We start from the raw sequence: 21,225 nt of genomic DNA on the forward strand, positions 1-21,225 counted from the left end.
CCCCCCCCCCCCCAATCTTGCAAAGAAAACTCTGTGCTAGGTTCTTCTCAGGGTCCCCATAAGTGGGAAATGACTTGAAGACCTATAATAACAGTGATCTGCATCCAATTTAATACGAACACTTGAATCGTCATTTTACTATTCTCATCTGAAAAATTTCTATGTGACAAATCTGAACAGCTAAGGTCTAAAAAAAGTAACTAATTCCAGCTGACTACCCAAACAAATTAAGATTTGAGATACCTGAATGCTAGCATCATGTCCAGATTGCAAGCTACTTTTGAAACTGAATTAACTTTCACAAGACATTTGTACTGGGAGTCCTACAGCATAATTGATATGGCAAAAATTCAGTACAGATCTCATAATTATCCACCCCCACCTCCACATTTTAGACAATTATATATATTAAATGTAGCAACAAATGAATTGGTTCTGCAACTGTAAATCAGTCAGATTGGAAAAAAATGCAGAGTATAAGGCAGGGGTAGGCAGCCTTTTTGAGCCGGGGGCCGGGTTGGTGTCCCTCAGGCGACTGGGGGGCCGAAGCCGGGGGTGGAGCTTCAACCCTCCAGGGCGGGGCCACGTGCGGGGGGGTGGAGCTTCCACCCTCTGGGGCAGGGCCGTGTGCCGGGGGTGGAGCTTCCACCCTCCGGGGCGGGGCTGCGTGCCGGGGGCGGAGCTTCCACCCTCCGGGGGCCAGGCCTCCCCACCTTTGCTGGCCCCTGACGGGGCCCCAGGCCCCGTCAGAGACTGGCAAAAAAGCTGGTGGGGGCCACCAGCGCTGGAGGGCCCCCTGGAGGGCCCAGCGACAGCACCGGGCCCCCCAGAGGCCCCCTGCCACCCTCGGAGCCCTCCTGGAGGGCCCCAGGGACGGCAGCAGGCCCCCTGCCGCCCTCGGAGCCCTCCTGGAGGGCCCCAGGGACGGCAAAGGGCCCCCCAGAGGCCCCCTGCCGCCCTCGGAGCCCTCCTGGAGGGCCCCAGGGACGGCAAAGGGCCCCCCAGAGGCCCCCTGGCACCCTCGGAGCCCTCCTGGAGGGCCCCAGGGACGGCAGCGGGCCCCCCAGAGGCCCCCTCCCGCCCTCAGAGCCCTCCTGGAGGGCCCCAGGGACGGCAGCGGGCCCCCCAGAGGCCCCCTGCCGCCCTCGGAGCCCTCCTGGAGGGCCCCAGGCACGGCAGCGGGCCTCCCAGAGGCCCACTGCCGCCTTCGGAGCCCTGCTGGAGGGCCCCAGAGACGGTAGCGGGCCTCTCAAAGGCCCACCGCCGCTGCTGCCGCGGCCGCCCATCGCGGCTTTTCGCCGCTCTGGGCGTCGCCATTTTGGGCGGCAAAATGGCGGCGAAGTCTCGCGCGATCTCCCCCAAGGTCGCACGAGATTTCGCCGCCATTTTGGGTGAAAAAATGGCGGCGCCCATAGCCCCAGAGGCCACTCTGGGCGCCGCCATTTTTTCACCTAAAATGGCCGCGAAGTCTCGCGCGACCTCGAGGGAGGTCACGCGAGACTTTGCTGCCCAAAATGGCGGCGCCCAGAGCAGCAAAACGCCGCGGCGGCGGCAACAGGAGGCAGGGGCCGGCCGCATCCGGCCCGCGGGCCGGAGGTTGCCGACCCCTGGTATAAGGAGTCTGTACTATTATGCCAGTAACACAGACCAACTGCAGTGAATTAATATGATAAAACACATAATTTTCCCATTGCAATCCTGTGATAGGTCAGGGCAAGAAACTGTGACTCGTTTAAGCTGCCGCGGTGCACTGTCTGAATTCTATTCCTGGGGATATTTTTAATCATTTTTTTAAAAAGTACTCTGCTTTCTTTCTTTCTTTCTTTCTTTCTTTCTTTCTTTCTTTCCTTTTCTTTAGAGAATTCATTTTTGCTGCAGGGTAATTTTATTTTTAAAAGTATACACCACACATTCTATTTTAAGCAAAATATCCACAATGTTTTAAGGTACTTCTGCTACCAAATTTTAGCAGCACCAAAGTTTGTGGTGGGGTATATGTTTTGGGGCCATAAAAACAGACTGGGAGCTGTCTGTGGCCCATAAGTCACATATTTATCAATGTTGGCTTGTTAATCATTGTAAGGGTCCTGACTAACTAGAAATCTGAACTCAAATCTTACTAGTTCATGTAACACTCCACAAACACTACACTGGGAGCACCATGCAATGCAATTGGTCCTTTCAATCTCCATCTGATGAATCTCAGAACATTTGGTGTCCCTGGCTCTCATAGTCCGCAGCTACAGACTTCCCATGTCATTTTCTGAATGCAATGGAAATTCATTAAGCTCAATCCAATGAAAATGGGTCATGAATAAGACTCACAGAAAGCAATGGAGTAGAAAAATGCTTTACAATTCCAGTTTGTCCTGTAAAGTGAATTATCATTGTCATTTCACAGACAGAATTATTACTGTCATGATTGAGAGATTCCAAGTATAAATCTAGTATAACACAGATGGTGAAAATCACAGCTATTAGTGAATATTCAGGATCTCTTCTGATATTTCTTAGTCAATCACACTTAGCCAATCACACTCACCAAGTGGCCCCTAGGTTAGTCATTTTCTCTCTTTATCCACAGGATTCCTGTGGCAAAAATGCTGCTCGAGGAACTGTGGAGGAACGTTATGATTCCAATTTATCAACAGATAGTGGTAGTCTTTGAATAATGAAATAAATTTAAGGTGATATTACAGTGGAACATAATATCAGACTAGAGCCTAAAACTCAAGTGGCAATTGAGTAACATGTGGTCCTTGTTTTAATTCAAAAATGCAGAAGTTCAGAACTCAGTCTGCCCTTTCCCAAGCAGAAAGGAAGAGCAAAGGGAATACCAGGAAGAGAGAGAAAAGGGTTCTGCCTGTTTCAAGCTCTGGACCAAGCCACTGGAGACATACATCACCAAAAGGTAACCTGAAGCAATGTAGCTCAGGACATAAAAAGGGTTCCACATCCTCCTCTGGTCTGTTTATTTCACAGTATTTATTTCACTTAACTCTCTGACCTCTTAGTTTTCTAAAATCTTTGAGTTTACCTGGTGTGTTTTCGGTGGTGGGGAAGATTATGAAGTACATATCTATTAAGATTCAGGTTCTTCTCTAAATCTCAGAAAGACTGGTGGGAAGGGGCTAGTTCTCATTCTGATTATGCTCCCAATACAATCCCAGGATGAAGAGCTCTGTTCTATAGTGTCAATCAATAATAGATTCAACACAGCACCCACTCTGTGGTTTCAACAAAGAAACTTTGATTAAATATTTATTACCTTTCCAGTGGTTTGTACATCTAAATAGTAATTTGGCAGGAGCTTTGTGTACAAATGGACTAGAGTTTAAATGTCACATGCTGGAAAGCTGCAGTGTAATTAATAAGTATTGATGATTAGTAACAGGCTTCACAATAAACAACAAAGTAAAATTCAGTTATTTACAAGTGATTTGGGGGGGCGGGGAGAGATGAACGGAAAGCAGCAAGAAAGCTTGACAGCTCCTTTCCTTTACATTAAGAAAGGTTTATTGGTTATTTTCTGCCAAAGACTACAAAATGTCTGACTACTGTAAAAACTAGCTGTCTATGTCTATGGAATTGGACTGGAATTTGGAACACATTTTCATCAGCAAAGGAAAAGCGGAGTACAAATATTTTAAATAAAAGAAAAAATATGAAGTCCTTTCTGCCCCAGAACTTTTAGCTGGCACACAGTATTGTAAGCCTGTTCATGAGAACAGCTAATACAGCAGCTTAAGAGTGCCTGAAGGTAGTACACAGCCAAGAAAGACCTGGAACTCTGCCCATTCAGTTGCAACTTGTTATAAAAGGAGAACTTCTATTGTCTATGATTAGGCAGGGAATAGTTGTACTGTTGACATCAATTTACAGTAGCACTAAGGAATTGTCACTGAACTTTCTGCTCTGACATTTTAGTTTTTTACCCCCACCCACTCTAAACCCTCTAAATATTTATTTAATTGTTTATTTATGGTATTTATACCCCACACTTCAGCCCTAAAGGCTCTCTGAGATCCTGCAGTATGTCTCCCAGTGCCAATCCCCCCAAAAACCCTGCTTTTTAAGCCAATAACCCCCCCCCTCTCTTTATCCCTCTGTCTCTCTCTTTCACACACACTCACACCACTGCCATGGCCTCACCTCTTGTGAGGTCTCTGCTGTTGCCTATCACAGCATGCCCAGCTACAGGAAGAGGGGGCTGGACACATCATGGCTCACATCCCCCTTAGCCCCCACTTTTTGGAAATACAGAAATGGATGACTTGGGCAGAGGGAGGCTGAGCAATTTAAAACTTAGGTTTTCAGGTGGTGGGACTTTGGTCATTGCATATGCAAGTGAATTGTTATGTCAAAATTCAGACTTACAACGCTGCAGGATGCCGGCCAGAATCAAAAGTGTACCACTGGAAGAGAGGGAAGTGTTCATCCTTTCCTGTTTGAACAAAACACTGGCAGAGCCAATCAGGACTCCCTCAACATCACACTTGCTCTGGGATCTTGGAGTGAACAGAAAACCTTGTATTGCCATCTGTTCCCTCGAGGCAGGGGGGGACAAGAGGATGAAGATGGCAAACACTTCCACTTCTCAACTTCACTGCTTCATCCCAGGGAGCCCAAGGGAAAGGTGTTACACTAACAGCTGGTTCAGTTTATGTTGGGTGATGGAAAGGAGAGAAATAAATGGCAGCTGACAATTATCAGTGTGTGCATCTCCATCACCCACCATCATGGGAGCTCTTTTCCAGAAATGGCTGTATTTTGTGTCTTCTATGAAAAAATGGATGTGTATGTGTTAATTGTCTGACACATGTTTGTTAATTTCAAGTATGCACAATAATACCCCACAAAATAAAATATCAGATGTTCTGAGCCTGAGTATCCTTATATTTGTCTTCCTCTCTATAAGACTTTCTTCTTCTGTCAGGTCTGGGACAAAGACTGGACTTTCCATTTAGCAAGATTGTAAAGATACATATCCCAAACTCAACATATGTAAAAAAAAAAAAAAAAAAAAAAAAAAAAAAAAAAAAAAAAAAAAAAAACCTCAGTTCTTGGCACTTTGTTGGCAAGGCTCATATTTCTGAGAAAGAGGCGTGTTTCATCTCCACGGCACCCATGTTTTTCAGATACAGGTGCATTATCATGACATGTATACACCAGTTCTCATGGTATAGTGGTTTGAATGCTGGCCTAAGGTCATGAAGACTTGAGTTCAATTTTCCCCAACTATGAAGCTCACTGGGTGACTATGAACCAGCTGGGCTCTCTGAGATTAACCTAACTCACAAGGTTGTTGACAGGGAAGAGCCATGTATATTGCTCTAAATTCCTTGGGGGAAGGGTAGAGTGGAAATGTAATTAAATCCTCACAATAGACCAAAACAGGCAATGGTGTTAAAAAACAAATGCAACAATTAAGTAGCTGTAGCAAGATTTCTTCAGTCAGATCATGTAGATGTGACTATTTTCAAGCTCCCTTCAGCATTTTTCACATAGGTTACTCAAAGTTCATTAAAAGTGGAACAAATGAAGGAACATGATGGGACAAAAATGTTTTGCTTAGACCCCAAGGACAGATTGAAACTATAGAAAGGGAGATGAACAGCAATTTCTTATGCAGGGTTAACACAGAGGCACAGTTTAACAATTCCAGAAGGACTTTTCTCCAACTAGATATATTTATAAATATATAAACAGCTATACTGCTTAACCCTATGCAGATCTACTTAGAAATAAGTAGATCTGCATCTATAAGTGGACTGGGGCTGTGGCAACTGCACGCCATGGTCCCAATCCACCTTTTTGCCGGCGGAAAAAGAAGTGGCAAACAGCCGCTCCTTTATAAGCTAGCAAAAAGCCAGCTTTTCCTCTCCGTCATGGCTTAAGGCGCTCTAGTGGCCTGTGGTGTCTAAAAGCTGTGCTGCCATGTGGGCAGCCAGGCAGTATGAATCCAGCTTTCGGGCACCGGGGGGGGGGCATGCATCGTGTAAATGCAACATCCCCAACCTGCCCAGAAGGCAGTGCAAAGGGGCGGTCTGTTTTAATGATTTAATTATTTTATTTGCTAGACTTTTTTCAACCTGTTTTACTTACACTTCCAACTGAAAACCAATTTGTTCATTCTGAGATTGTCCATTTTTAATTTAATGTGTAAATCAAAGGCCAGTGTTAAGGACAATCATTAAAAAAAGAGGATGGGCAGTGTAATTTCCAAATTAACTGACTGGTAACCACAACAGAAACTCCTTCCGACCACCATCTTGAGGGGGAGAGAGGCCTGGCCTGGAAGACAAAGAGCCCTCCTTCCGACCACCATCTTGAGGGGGAGAGAGGCCTGGCCTGGAAGACTATGAGCCCTCCTGACCACCATCTTGAGGGGGAGAGAGGCAGGCCAGCAACAACAGGCCTCACCTGGAAGACAACATCCTTATATCCAATACAATATATGTATTGTATATTGTCCATTGTATTTTTATATTGTATTGTATACTGAATTTCTTGTACACCGCTATGATCTATTTGGAATAGCGGTTTATAAATAAAATGTATTATTATTATTATTATTATTATTATTATTATTATTATTATTAAAATGTGACAGACAATACCACCTCTGCTTACTATGGCCCACAGGAGCTGAAAAGCACAGCATGAAATTATGGATAATTACAACAGTGGCTTCCTAGTGCTTTCAAAAAGAGGGCCTTGGAAACAGACAGCAGTCAGGGGCCTTGAAAGCCAACTGAGGATGACACCAGGCATGGGCCTGGTAACATGGCCCACTGCATCCCTTCCTACTGTATGAAATAAGAACAAAAACTAATTATTCTACATGCACGAATGCCATCCTTATTTTAATGCATTTCTCTTTTAACTGTACCTTGTTTTACTGCTGTAATCCTCTTGTATTCCTCAAGATTAAGCAGAATACAAATTATTATTATTATTATTATTATTATTATTATTATTACACCTACTCTTGTTTGTTCTTGTGTGCCTTGAAGTCATTTCTGGCTTATAATAGCAACCTTAAGGAGAAGCTATCACAGGATTTTCATGGCAGAATTTACTGTGTTCTTGCTTTCCTCTTTTGCCCTTGCCTTCCTTTGAGGATGAAGGAGGTGAATTGCCTAAGGGGAGTAACTTAGTGGGTTTCCATGGCTAAATGGGGATTTGAACTTTAGTCTCCCAGTGTCATAGAGTCCAACTCTCAAATCACCACATCACATTGGCTTTCTACCAATACAAGCAAAGAATTGCTGCCAATTCAGTGAAAAAACATGATTGATTAAATATTTCAACACAACAGGAATAACATTGAATACTTTATATACATATTCCTCTTAATGAATTTCCATCCAAAATCCTTAACAAGGAGAAAAATTAGCCTTGGCCTTTCTTGATGCAAAATCACTCCTTTATAGTAAATTCTAAGCCCCAGAGAAAGAAAAACATTCAGCAAAGATCACTCAGCCTTGCAGAGGTAAAGCCTCATTAATTTTTTTATGAGAAACTAACTTTGCATATGGCACTGTGTGCATTTTTCAGGTGAACATCTGCTTTGCAGGTAGTTTTACTAGCAATATCATCAATAATGCAAGCCTTGCTATCAAGGGCAAATGACATACAGGGTACAGCCCCTGAATCGATACCTATCTGAACGCCTGACATACATTTCATGTTGCCAGCGACACCACTGTAGTTGCATTAACAGTTTACATGTTGTATGTTTAGGTTTAAAGAATTTCCTGAGTTATGCAAAAATTGTAAGAAAAAAAAAACATTGGTAGAAGCAGCATCTTTCTCCCAGTTAAAAACTGTAATGTTTCAAACTGTTTTATAGATTCTGGTGCCATGGAAAGGGTTACATGTTGTGCCTGACTTCAGCAGTCAGCTAAATGCAATGGGCAAGAGAGTCTGATGGAGAATATAATTTAGTTCAAATATAAGTTCTGGAAAGGCTGTTCAGCTTGTCTCTAATAGTGCATTCTGCGAACACGACTGCAAGTGGATATTTCACAAATAACTGCTCACACAAACAGTGTAAAATGGGAGAACAAAATACTATGCCATCATGGTTCATGGAAGAAAATTCACTATTACACAGAAATCTCCATTTCTGACATTACACCACCTAGTGACTTATAATTGTAGTTATAATGTTACTGTTTCAATATGCAGTTAAAAATGTTACTGAAAAGTTTGAAATAACTATGCTCATTAATGATTCTCTGGCTAGCAGTGAAGAAGTGTTTGGTTCAGTATTAACAACTCAGCAGATCTCCAACTCAGCTACACAAAGATCTGTCTCAGATCTATCACAGGGATGCCTGGAAGCTGAGAGGTGGAATGAGACCTGCCATCCTGCACATGAAAGGGAGCCTTCTGTTTGTTCAGGGGCCCAACATATAAGACCACTTCCACTGGAGGAAAAAAGGAAGTGTTTTTGTCATTTCCTACTTCTCCCTGATGTCCATTCCACAATCACCTCCCTTGCTGTACCATGAAGGGTCCCCAATCCTCCAGAACAGCCTCTGGGTAACACAGGGGACAGCAAGTGGTAAATCACCTTCTTCACCCCCCTTTTTAGCAGGAAGGCCATAGCAACAGTCTTATCCAATGATCAAAAGATATAGTACTCTATAACTTTTGCCCAATTGCCCAGTTCTGAAAGCTCTTGGAGAGGTTTTGCTTTGGTTTTTTTTTGTATTTTCAAACTGCACTTATGCCCCCGGTAGCTCCAAAGTAGCATTTAAAACCAGCCAGCAGAGATTGCTTAATCAATTCTAAAAAGCCACATTTACCTTTTTTGAACTTATGTACCGGAAGTTTCTTAAGCTGATCTTTTTGAAGCCGATTCCTTCTTGCTCTGTGCCTATCTTGGACAAATTTTGTGATCTTGAAAGATAGAGACAGAAACAGAATATGGAAAGTTGAAACCAAAAGGGAAAAAATGTACAGAACAACTCAATTTCTTTTGTTCTCAGAACAGCTACTCTAAAGAGGGAAAGCATGTGCACATTGAATCATATAGAAATCATGCCTAACAGTGGAAATAAGAAAGCTGCACCTCCATATACAAAATACCAACAGCCCAAAAAGCTTATAATGTTCCCTCTTCTCTGAAGTCATGAAGCTATGAGCAAAACTGGTGTTGCTCTAAGGTGACTAGTAGAGAAGATAGGCATTTTAACAATCTTATGTCAATACAAGAAGTATGACTTGTGTATTTAGAAGACAACTGGCAAAGCGGGCTAATTTCACACTTCATAAAATTTCACAAAATATTTATGACACTATGTCCATGTCAGGCAACAAAACCACAGTCAGACCTGGTAATCTTCTACATAGGAATTTTATTAGTCTATCCCCCTCCCTGTTGTCTATCTTTTGGTAGGAAAAGATATTTTTACACAAGCAGCTCTTAAGCTCTCTGCATCCCTACTTGGACCAAAAGGACCTTGAAGCAGTGGTACATGCACTGGTAATCTCTCGTTTAGATTTCTGTAATGCGCTCTTCATGGAGCTACCTCTGTACCAAGTTCGGAAGCTTCAATCAGTTCAAAATGTAGCAGCCAGATTGGTCACCAGAACACCTAGATCTGACCATACAACACCAGTACAGTGGTGTTTTACACAGCTTCCAGCATATGCTGGAAGCCATGCCAGAAAGAAGGGAGCCATGTGCCAGAAGAAAACAATGGTGCACACTCCAGTGGTGTGCGCCCTGTGTACCACTGCTGCGCTGCCACGGGCACGAGACCTATTCATCTGAATGGGGCTTGAGCATCTGTGTTTTTTCCCTTATGTGTGTGCGGGTCTGGAATGGATCGCCACGTAAGGGAAGGGACAATTGTACTAAAATCTCTTCATTGGCTGCCGATTACCTTCTGGGCATGGTACACAGGGCTCATCTGGACGCCAGCATTATAGCAGAGATGGGAAGAGAGATATCCAGTGGACCTTGTTAGACTGGATCATTTTGAGTTTGTAAATACTGATGAAGTGGACAAGATTCTTGGATGTGTCAGGAGGACGACATGCCCTTTCGATCCTTGCCCATCATGGTTGACCACCCAGGGAGGGGATGCAATAAAAACATTACTACAATCTATAATCAATGCATCCCTCAGGGAGGGAAGATTTCCATCACAATTAAAGCAAGCAGTCGTTAGACCGCTTTTGAAAAAACCCTCCCTGGATCCCCTGGTGAGAAACAATTACAGACCGGTCTCTCTTTTATCATTTTTGGGCAAGGTGATCAAGAGGGCAGTTGCCTTCCAGCTCCAAGCTGTCTTGGATAAAGCTGATTATCTAGACCCATTTCAAACTGGTTTCAGGGCAGGATACGGAGTTGAGACCACCATGGCCACCTTAGTCAATGATCTCCGTCTGGGCATCAACAGGGGAAGTGTGACCCTGTTGGTGCTCTTTGACATCTCAGCGGCATTCAGTACCATAGACCTTGTGGATCACCTGAGAGAGTTAAGTATTGGGGGCACAGTGCTCCAGTGATTCCATTCCTATCTCTCAGGCAGATTCCAGATGGTGATGCTGGAGGACAGCTGCTCTTCCAAGAGAGAGCTGACATCTGGCGTCCCTCAGTGCGCCATTCTGTTCCCCATGCTTTTCACTATTTACATGAAGCCACTGGGAGATATCATCCGGAGACATGGGGCACGGTGTCATCAGTATGCTGATGACACCCAAATTTATTTCTCTATTCCCCTGACTATTGCAGTGACTAGGGATGGCATCTCTCCTCTTGATGCCTGTCTTGGATCGGTAACGGGCTGGATGAGGGAAAACAAACTCAGACTGAATCCAGAGAAAACGGAGGTACTCACGATAGGTACCCCAAGTCCAGGGATGGAGTTTTGTCACCTAGCCCTGGATGGGGTCACACTTCCCCTAAAGGACGAGGTTTGCAGTTTGGGAGTACTCCTGGATCCGGCCTTACAAGTGACATCCCAAATAGATGCAACGGCAAGACTGCTTGGTATCAGCTTTGGTTGATACGCCAACTGCATCCCTACCTGGACCGAAAGGACCTTGAAGCAGTAGTACTTGCACTGGTAATCTCTCGGTTAGATTTCTGCAATGCGCTCTACTTGGGGCTACCCTTGTACCAAATTCGGAAGCTTCAATTGGTTCAAAATGCAGCAGCCAGACTGGTCACCAAAACATCTAGGTTTGACCATATAACACCAATACTGAATATTTTCACTGGCTGCCAATTAGCTTCCAGGTGCAATACAAGGTGTTGGTTACTTCCTTTAAAGTCCTACATGGCTCGGGCCCGAGTTACCTGCAGGAGCACTTCTCCCTACATAATCTGCCCCGCACTCTCAGAACATCTGGGAAGTTCTTACTAGAATATTATAATACCAAGTTAATGACAATTTCACATAAGGCATTCACTGCCATGGCCCCAAGATGAATGACCTACCGGAAGAGATCCATCTCATTACTATCTTAGAGGCCTTTAAGAAGGCACTTAAAACGGATCTCTTCCAGCAGGCTTATCCACTGAATTCCATATAAAAAGGTTATGACAACTGCTCTTCCTTGACTCAGATTGTTGGCTAATGGACAAATTGTAATTTTTAGAGAATAGGAATTCTTGGTAAATTCAGTGTTAGTATTTTATTGTTGTATTGATTGTAAATTGTACTAAGTGCCTTTTAAGGTTGTAATCCCGCCTCGATCCATGGGAGAGGCGGGAGGTATAAATAAACTATATTATTATTATTATTATTATTATTATTATTATTATTATTATTATTATTATTGGTCATTACCTTTAAAACCCTACATGGCTTGGGCCCGAGTTATTTGAGGGTATGTCACACTCTCTCAGGCTCAGAGGAAGGCAATGACAACTCCCTTCTGAACAAATCTTGCCAGGAAAACTCCATGATAGGTTTCACTTGAAGGCACACAACCACCAACACCATCAACAATTCTACATGAATTACAGTGGGGAATTTGTTGTTTTTTTTAAACAACATGTGACAGAAAACCCTAGCCCTTAACATGGCATTTACTATCTAACAATTCTGACAATCAATTTTTAGACTACTCTAGAACCCAAGAACTGTAAGATCTATGGAAGCGCTTAAGAGGTTAGTATAAGGGTTTTTTGTTTGGTTTTTTTTTTGTTTGTTTGTTTGTTTGCAGGAGAGGAAATGTATGTTTTGATGAACTGTCTTGGAAAACTACACAAAAAGATTACCTTTAAAAAGTGCAAAGGATAAGTCCTAATTAATTGGTTGATTTATCAATAGAGGCCAACATAAGTACTGTTGTCACTATTTTGTGGGTTTTTGTGGGCAGCTATGGGGAGGGGAATATGTGGAGAAGCCTATTGGGGCAGGCTAATGCTATCTAAAAGATTCAGCAATTTCCTAGGCATTTTCATGCCAATTTAACTGGAATTCCATTTGGCTTTTAACTAAAGCAGCTATCTATGAGCAGAGATCATTGAGGCAAATTCACTGCATAAGGTCTAATTAATTGTCCATACCCCTCTATAAAGTGTTTTAGGAAAAAGGTCAGCATGTGAAAAAAAGTAAACAAACATCCAATTCATTAGTGTTTGTCTCCAGAGGTTCTGCTGCCATATCACCCATGAAGTTTACAAATTCACTATGGCACTGAAGTAATGTTCCACCGTCAGCTGTGATGCAAAAAACCTATCAATTTCACAAGCAGGATAATAGAAAGAATTCCAACTGTCCTTATGCTGACTGGCTCAGCAATCAGCTCAGTCTTTTTTTATTATTATTATTTTCTGATTAAGCAGCACAGACCAATGTCACAAAGAAATGCTAGCTACCTGCTGGAGCCTGGGGTTTCTAAAAAGGAATGATAGCAATCACTGCCAATGATGCAACTGCAAGAAAAAATGGCTTGCAATAAAAATCAACCTCAGTTTTAGAAATATAGGCCTGTTACAGACTGCCAAAATAAAGCTGCTTCGGGTCTCTTTGGAGGTATGCTGTTTAAATGATGCATGCACCCTAAGAATCCGGAAGCTGCATCAAAGCTGCACTCCAGTGCTTAGGAATGGAGTGTGGCTTTGGCGCAACCTCTGGACTCTTAGGACCCACGCATCATTTAAATAGCATACCTCCAAAGAGACCCGAAGCAGCTTTATTTTGGCAGTCTGTAACAGGCCATGCTCGTTTATGCTACAAACCCAGTAGCATTTGTTAGGACAAACCAATGTATTGCTTGAACATACTCAGTTTGACAAATTAAGTTCTGCTCCCACCCAGATAAAGAGACATAAACAAAACCAGCAACATTTTGACATAGTTGTAGAACTACAATTTACAAAATCACTTAAAACTACCATGATTTGAATCCTTTAAAATATTTGGGGTATTCAGATATAAAACTTAACTATGGCTTTGTTTCCATAAGACCATACAAATATTTGAAACTCTGCATCTCATAGACAGAGGCAAGATTATTAAATTGAATCCACCACAGCTCTTGCTACCTTTTAATCTTCTAATCATATTTAAAAAACTGGATTATGTTTTTCCCATTTGGCAATGGTTTGGCTGGGAAAGATAGACACAACTCTTACAAATAAATCAGTATGTTGCCAACAGAGAAAGGGAATGCTAAGGCATTCCACAGAAATGGCAAGATAGTTAGCTACAAAAATATCTGATTTCTTTCATTTTAATAAAAAAACATTTTTTTTAAAAAACAAACAAAACAAAAGCATGGATTTTAGTAATACAACAGTAGAGGCTGAAAGTGAGTGTGTACATCACACATACAACTCTACTTGAGAGAGGAGCATAAAAGATTAGACTTACCATAAAAATAACTATTAGGATGAGACAGATTCCCACAATAATTAAGAATGGGATTAGATAGTACTCCAAAGGGAGGCTAAACTCTGGGATTAATACAATATGGCCCCTGTGAAGACAAGAGAAAATGGGAGGTTTAGAATGAGCTAAACTCTGACATGATATACTTCAGAAATACAGTATTGGACATGAAGTCAAACAATAGTCATACAATGTCAAATAGCAAATCATTCATTCTTCTTTGTGGTCTCTGAAGCATACAAATGGGTTATTTTGTGCCTACAGAGCAATTTTGGATCCCACTGGAATCACTAGGGAAGACTTTTTGGCGGTAGCTCCGCCCACCCTCTATATAGGCTCGGTGTCTTCCCGCCCTTTCTCAGTTCCTTTTGTCCAACCCCCATGAGCAGCACATGGAACCTCGCTTGGAATTCACTCCTTCCTGTTGCTTTTGACCACGTTTCAGCTTTGACTTCTCTTTGGATAGTGATCTGGCTTGTTTGGACTCTGATCAACAGTATTTTATGGCTTGTTTGACCATTGTCCCTTCGGCTTGTTCAATGATGTCCTTGCACTCTTTCAAGAGGTGCAGAGGAAAGATTCCCAGCCAGGATGGCCACTCTATGTGCCTCCTTTGTCTGGGTGAGGATCACAATGTCTCCATCTGCCCTCACTGCAAGGTCTTTACACTGCAGGCAAGGAAAAACAGGGAGATGCGCCTTCGTTCTTGGCTGTACATGCAAATCCTCAAGCCTCCCTCTGCTTCTAGGGTCACTCCCAAGGCTCCTTCTGAGGGCAAACCCTCCTCTGGGGTTCCGCAGTCTCCTACTCCGGAGAAATGGAAAAAGAGCGATGATGAGGGGCCTGGGCAGCAGCCCTCTCCTGAATGGAAAAAAGCCTCAGATGGCTCCAAGTCTGACAAGAAGAAGCATAAGTCTTCTAAGGACAAGGGCAAAGAGTCCTCTCATCATAAGGACAAAAAATCTCGCCCTTCAACAACCTCAGATGCCGAGTGTCGGTCTCATACAGAACAACCCTCGGCACCCGTTGACACCGACTCGGGCTCGGTACCGTGTGGCCAACCACCCACCCAGACCAGGATACCTATCTTGAGAGGATCTCTGCTCCCCATCTCGAGCCGAGTCTCTCCCAATTCTTCAGGGCCTATCTGAGCCCTATCAACTCTCCAAGCCTGTGCTCGAAGCCTCTCCTCATCAACTCCCTGATCCAATAAGCCTTCAGATTTTCAGTAGCAGCATTTTCCCTCTCAACAACTGTCCTCATCCTCGGGAAAATGCCAATCAAAATCTGAATATAAACAACCCTTCCAAAAGAAGGGTTCTGACCAGGGCAAATGGCGCTTTTGAAGTCTCCCAGTGCACTTCTACCCTTTGCCCCACCTTTGGGGACCGCCTGGCCCATTTTTACCACTCTTGGGCCTCCATGACATCTGACTCTTGGGTGCTTAAAATTGTCTGGAGGGGCTATGCCCTCAAGCTCCAACATCTTGCCCCTATTACAGGAGTCAGATTGGTTCGCCGCTTTGGACCTTCGGGACACTTATTTTCACATCAGCATCCAAGAGGACCACCGAAACATCCTTGCCTTTTCTGTCAGTCCTGACTCCTTTCGCTTCTGTGTTTTGCCTTTCAGACTTTCCATTGCACCGAGGCTGTTCACCAAGAATATGGCAATCGTGGCAGCATACCTCCGCCAGCAGAACATCATCATCTTTCCATACTTCGACGACTGGTTGTTTTTCATTCCAACCAGACACATGCTCTTGGGACATCTTGACTATACTCTCTCCCTCCTTCGAGCCTTGGGGTTGATGGTCAACACAGAAAAATCCACTCTCTGTCCTACCCAAAGAGTGTGATTCATAGGCACCATGTTAGATTCCACAGCGTCGAGAGCATATTTCCCTTAGGACAGATTCACAAACCTCAGGTCCTCCATTCAGTGCTGTCTCGCTTCCAGACGCATGAAGGCGAGAATAGCTCAGGTTGCGCTGTGCCACATGGCATCCATGACATACGTCACTCCGTGGGCCCAACTCCACATATGCCCCTTCCAATCCTGGTTCCTCTCCATGTTCAACCCAGCCTATGACCATCCACAGAAATGGATCACCATCCTGAGGCTGGTGGTTCACTTCCTCCATTGGTGGCTCGATCCACGGAACACCTGCGTGGGCATTGACCTTCCTGCCTCCTCAGCCCCAGTTCATGCTCACTACAGACATCTCCCCCACTCTCCCCCACCGGATATGGAGCCCACTGCAACAACCTCTCTGTCAATGGGAGATGGTCCCCAGCAGAGCATCGCTAGCATATCAACACCCTGGAGATGTTAGCAGTCCGGAAGGCCCTAAAATCTTTCAAAACCTCATTTTGAAACCAGGTGGTCCTTCTTCTCACCGACAACACAACTGTGATGTATTACATCAACAAGCAGGGAGGCACCAGATCTTCTACCCTCCTCCGTCTCACCCTCCAAATTTGGAACTAGTGTGTCCCCAGACACATCACTCTACAAGCCATCCACCTCCCAGGGGAGGAGAACGAGGTTGCAGATAGACTGAGTAGGGCTCCAGACTCTTACCACGAGAGGTAACTCAATCCTCACATCATCTGTCATCTATTCTTCCTCTGGGGAACTCCGGACATCAACCTGTTTGCCTCCCACCTGAACTTCCAGTGCAGCCAGTTCTGCTCCAGGATTCCGTCCGATAAGTCGTTAGGAGATGTCCTCCTCTTCTGCTGGTCGGACAAAATGTTCTATGCATTTTCTCCCTTTCCTCTGATCACACGGGTGATAGTCAAGCTCCAAACAGACCAGTCAGATGCAATCCTTGTCACCCCTTGGTGGCCGAGACAACTGTGACTCGCTCCTCTTCTCCACCTCTCCAACAACCAGTTTCGGCCTTTGCTTCTCTGTCCCAACCTTCTGACCCTTCACAACGGTCAGGTTTGCCACCCAGATGTCAACACTCTCCGTCTAGTGGCTTGGAGGATTCTACCTTGAACCGTCTCTCTGGCCCCATACAGACTGCCAGAATAAAGCTGTTTCAGGTCACTTTGAAGGTATGCCATTTAAATGATGCATGCATCCTAAGAGTCGGGAAGCTGCGTCAAAGCTGTGCTCCAGTCCTTAGGACTGGATCGTGGCTTTGGTGCGGCTTCCGGACTCTTATGACGCATGCAACATTTAAACAACATACCTCCAAAGTGACCCAAAGCAGCTTTATTTGGCCTGTCTGTATGGGGCCTCAGTTCCGGTTCGACAAGTCATCCTGGCCTCTCATAAACCTTCCACTCAATGTTCCTACTCCCTCAAGTGGAACAAATTTCTTTCCTTCCTGATTGACAGGGGACTATCCTCCTTGGAGGTCGATGCCCCCATTGTCCTTGAGTTTCTCAACTCCCTCTCTGGATCTGACCTCTCCATCTCCTCCCTGAGATGCTACCTCACGGCAATTTGTGCCTGCTACCAGTTTTCTGGCCGTCCCTCCTTTTTTGTCGACCTGCTGATAAAGAAATTTTTCAAGGGCCTGACCAATCTCAAGCCCCCCAACCACCATCCCGACTCCAGCTTGGGATCTACAACTTGTGTTGGCAGCCCTGTCTAAAGTTCCCTTCGAACCTCTCGCTTCCTGTGACCTCAGGCTCCTCACCTGGAAGACTGCATTTTTGGTCGCACTGACCTCTGCACGCAAGGCCAGTGAATGCCCTCCATACCGACTCTCCCTACCTCAAATTTTTTAAGGATAAGGTCATCCTCCAACCGGACATTTCCTTTCTGCCGAAGATAGTCTCTATCTTACATCTCAACCAAGACATTGTTCTTCTAACACTTGCCCCAAACCCAACCACTGACACCGAGCGCCGCCTCCACTCCCTCGACATCAGACGGTCTTGGCTTTCTACCTCGACAGGACTTCGGTCTCGAGACGTTCTTGCCAACTTTTTATTTGCTACTCTGTTCCCAAACTGGGACTCCCTGTCACCCCACAATGTTTCTCCAACTGGGTGACCTCCACTATCCACCTTTGTTATGAAGTTCTTGGGAAGACTCCCCCTGCTCAAATTAGAGCTCATTCAACCAGGGCAGTAGCCACTTCCTCTGCCTTCTTGTCCGGAATCTCCTTGGAGGACATTTGTAAGGCCGCAGTCTGGTCACAACCGCTGACCTTTATCAAGCATTACAGATTTGATATCTGACACCGCCCTAAGGCAGCCTTTGGCAGAGCTGTGCTTCTTTCTGCAATTCACTGAGGTTAGTTGACAACTGTTAATGATACAGACTCACTCTATTTTTTCCTGGTTTGATATCTTTATTGCCAGGACACACCCTCCTCTGGGAGACATTCAGCTTGTCAGTCTAACCCATTTGTGTGCTTCACAGAGACCATGAAGAAGGAGGGCAGGTCGCTTACCTGTAACTGTAGCTCTTTGAATGGTCATCTATGAATCCACACAAATCCCGTCTATCCTCCCCTCTGAGGTGTCCTGCACTTTCTTCCTTGTCTGCTCTTACGGTGGACTTCTTGAACTGAGAAAGGATGGGAAGACACCGAGGCTATATAGAGTGTGGGCGGAGCTGCCGCCAAAAATCTTCCCTAGCGATTCCAGTAGGATCCGAAATTGCTGTTCAGGCGCAGAATAACCCATTTGTGTGGATTCACAGATGACGACTCAAAGAACTACAGTTACAGGTGAGCAACCTGTCCTTTTACTATCAAACCAATATGATAATGCTAGAGTGAGGCTGAACTGTGTTCTGCAAAATACAGTTCAAGATCCATAGTAGAGGCCAATTAAAAACTTACTTTATAGAGAGTGTTGGCATTTCTACCTGTAACTGGACCCAGTCACTACAAAAATGTGTACATGGGTAGACGTGTTCATTCTGTCCCGAATGTCATGCTCATTTAGTTGCTAAACTATGGATGTCGGGTTACCCCTGAATCAGTTTACCTTGAAAGGTCATTTTAGTCACAGAGACTGCATCTGCACTGAAGAAATAAAGCAGTTTGACACTGTTTTAACTGCCATGGCTCAATGCTATGGAATCCTGGAATTTGTAGTTTCTTGTGGCACCAGAGCTTTCTGACAGAAAAGGCTAAATATCTCACAAAACCACAAATCCCAGAATTCCATAACATTGAGCCACAACAGTTAAAGTGGTGTCAAACTGCATTATTTTTGCAGTGCAGATGCAGCTAAAGACTAGACAGACAGACAGAATTGAGATCTCCAAAGGAATTATCATTGCTATGCAAAGAGCAAATCATACAATGTTGGAAATAACAAGCACAGAAAAAGCTACAAATATGTCAACTTGCACTTTTCCAACGATCAGCTGATGATGTGACAACAGCTATTTTTGGGTGTCTTTTTTGCCCTTGAGATTCTAAGGCAGAACGGTAGTATATAACTATTAATAATTTGTTAACAGGCAACAGATATATAAGTAACTAATTATTGGGCACCACTAACACACACCATCTGACAATGATGTTACTTCAAAACTGTATATGTGGGATGCAATCCTTGCCCCCACACATCCGAGTTATGGAAAGAGTTCTCTGTCAAAGCAAGTTTTTAATCTGCCAGTAAAGTAAAACAAAACTAATTATATTTTTTTACAAGCATAAAGGGCATCTTTCACAGTAAGCAATAGAACTTTACACATTGGGTAGAGGTCTGAGCATCCATGCTGCCCATAGCAGTCATCAGATTTTTAAGACATTCTCTCTTCTGGATTACAATTTTCTGAATCTCCTTTCCACCATGACCACCATACTTCAAAAAAGTCATGCTTCCAGGGTCTGGTATTTATTTGATTGATTTCCTCATCAAGCTGGCAGATGGTATCTCTTCAAAATACCAAGAAGTGTCATCATTAAACCACACTGACAAGCATTTTTCACAGAGAATTTTCTACAATTCAGTATTTTTATTATTCACCTACTGCACCAAACTCAACAAGCATGGGAAAGTTCCTATGTTTCTTGCAATCTCAGTGCTCTTGGGTTCTGAAGCTGAAAAGTGAGACGGAGCCTTTACACAGAAGGAGGAAAGACAATATTCCTTTTTCTGTAGGAAAGACCCTCATATATAGACTTTCTACATCAACATCTCCAAAATGTTGTGGTGAATTTTACTGAAATGTTTAAATCTGAACCCTTTGACAATTGTTTTTATCTACCAAAGGCTGCTGCTACTGTTGACAATCATAGTTCAAGTAATGATACTTTACGAATAGCTAAAATAGAATTAAAGCTTTACATACCCCTTCTCATAGGTGAATTCTTCCTTTAAAGACTTAGCTGATGATTCACCAATGAATACAGATGGAATGTCAATCTTCTTTAAAACATCAACTGTTTAAAGAAAGAGAAAAATTACTAGCAATAACATATGAAATTAATTTATGACTGTGTTGCTCATTACAGTTGCTGAATATAAGCTGATTCACAGTGAATAGAAGGTGTATTTCAATAGCATTATATATCTAAGTATGCCATGCATTTTAGCAGATAAAATTCTCCATGTAAAAATATCTGTATCAGTGAAGTTTCTATAGGCATCCACAGGCACAGAGACAGTATTCTAAGAAGTATTTAAAGAGAGCATAAGGCACTACTTGCTATTATTATAGTACAAAAGAGTTGCCTTTGCCTTGGCTTGTGTACCATTAAGACAACATTAGGATATTGCTGGGCTATGTTATGCATGTTCACTCTGTGCTCTCCTCTCTTCCTCATAATACTTCACCTCCTTTCCTAGTTCACACCCCCTACTGCTTTATTTCCACCTTTGACAAATGGCTTATCTGTAGGTGAAATGCAACTGGCAAATTCCATTTCAGTTACAGTCCACCCTTCCTTTATGCGGGGATCCGTTCCGCCCCCCGCCCCCACGTAAAGGGAATTCCACGTATGCTCGAGCCTCATTTAAATGAATAGGGCTCGTGCATGTGGCAATGTGGCGACACATGCCATTACCCCTTATGGGGTGCACTGTCCTTTTTCCCAGCATGGCTTTCAGCATATGCTGAAAGCTGTGTAAGGTTCGCCCGCATATGATGTGGGTGCACTGTACAATAGGGCAAGGAAAGAAAATGGGAAGTAGGTACACTTCAGTGCTTCCTGTTCATTCTCACATCTGCACTATGCCCAAAACCATGTAATTTTATTTTCTATACTGCCCTTAACCCATGAGAAGTAGGTTCTTGCATTGTTTACAAAAATAGAAGACATCAACAATAAGCTAAACTACAACATCAATAAAAACTGAGATAAAAATGGCTCCATTGGCTAAAGTGATGCCACAATATTCCGAAACAACTGAAATATCAAGCCAAATACAAGTGG

At 43.7% G+C, this 21,225-nt stretch overlaps 1 protein-coding gene across 2 annotated transcripts in view; it reads right to left on the bottom strand.

Moving 5' to 3' along the window:
• The window catches only part of RNF13 (ring finger protein 13), a 102,813-nt gene that overhangs the window by 15,137 nt on the left and 66,451 nt on the right, over nt 1–21,225 (bottom strand). For both annotated transcript variants that reach the window (XM_089509059.1, XM_089509060.1), the window contains exons 6-8: nt 20,142–20,232; nt 13,848–13,953; nt 8,817–8,910 (exon numbers count right to left, since the gene is read on the bottom strand). In XM_089509059.1, coding sequence (XP_089365185.1) covers nt 8,817–8,910; nt 13,848–13,953; nt 20,142–20,232 — 291 coding nt within the window. The remainder of the gene's footprint in view (nt 1–8,816; nt 8,911–13,847; nt 13,954–20,141; nt 20,233–21,225) is intronic.

The sequence above is a fragment of the Sceloporus occidentalis genome, unplaced genomic scaffold (assembly GCF_023333645.1).
Source record: "Sceloporus occidentalis isolate IW3139 unplaced genomic scaffold, rSceOcc1.0.p SCAF_2, whole genome shotgun sequence".
Classification (NCBI taxonomy): Eukaryota; Metazoa; Chordata; class Lepidosauria; order Squamata; family Phrynosomatidae; genus Sceloporus; species Sceloporus occidentalis.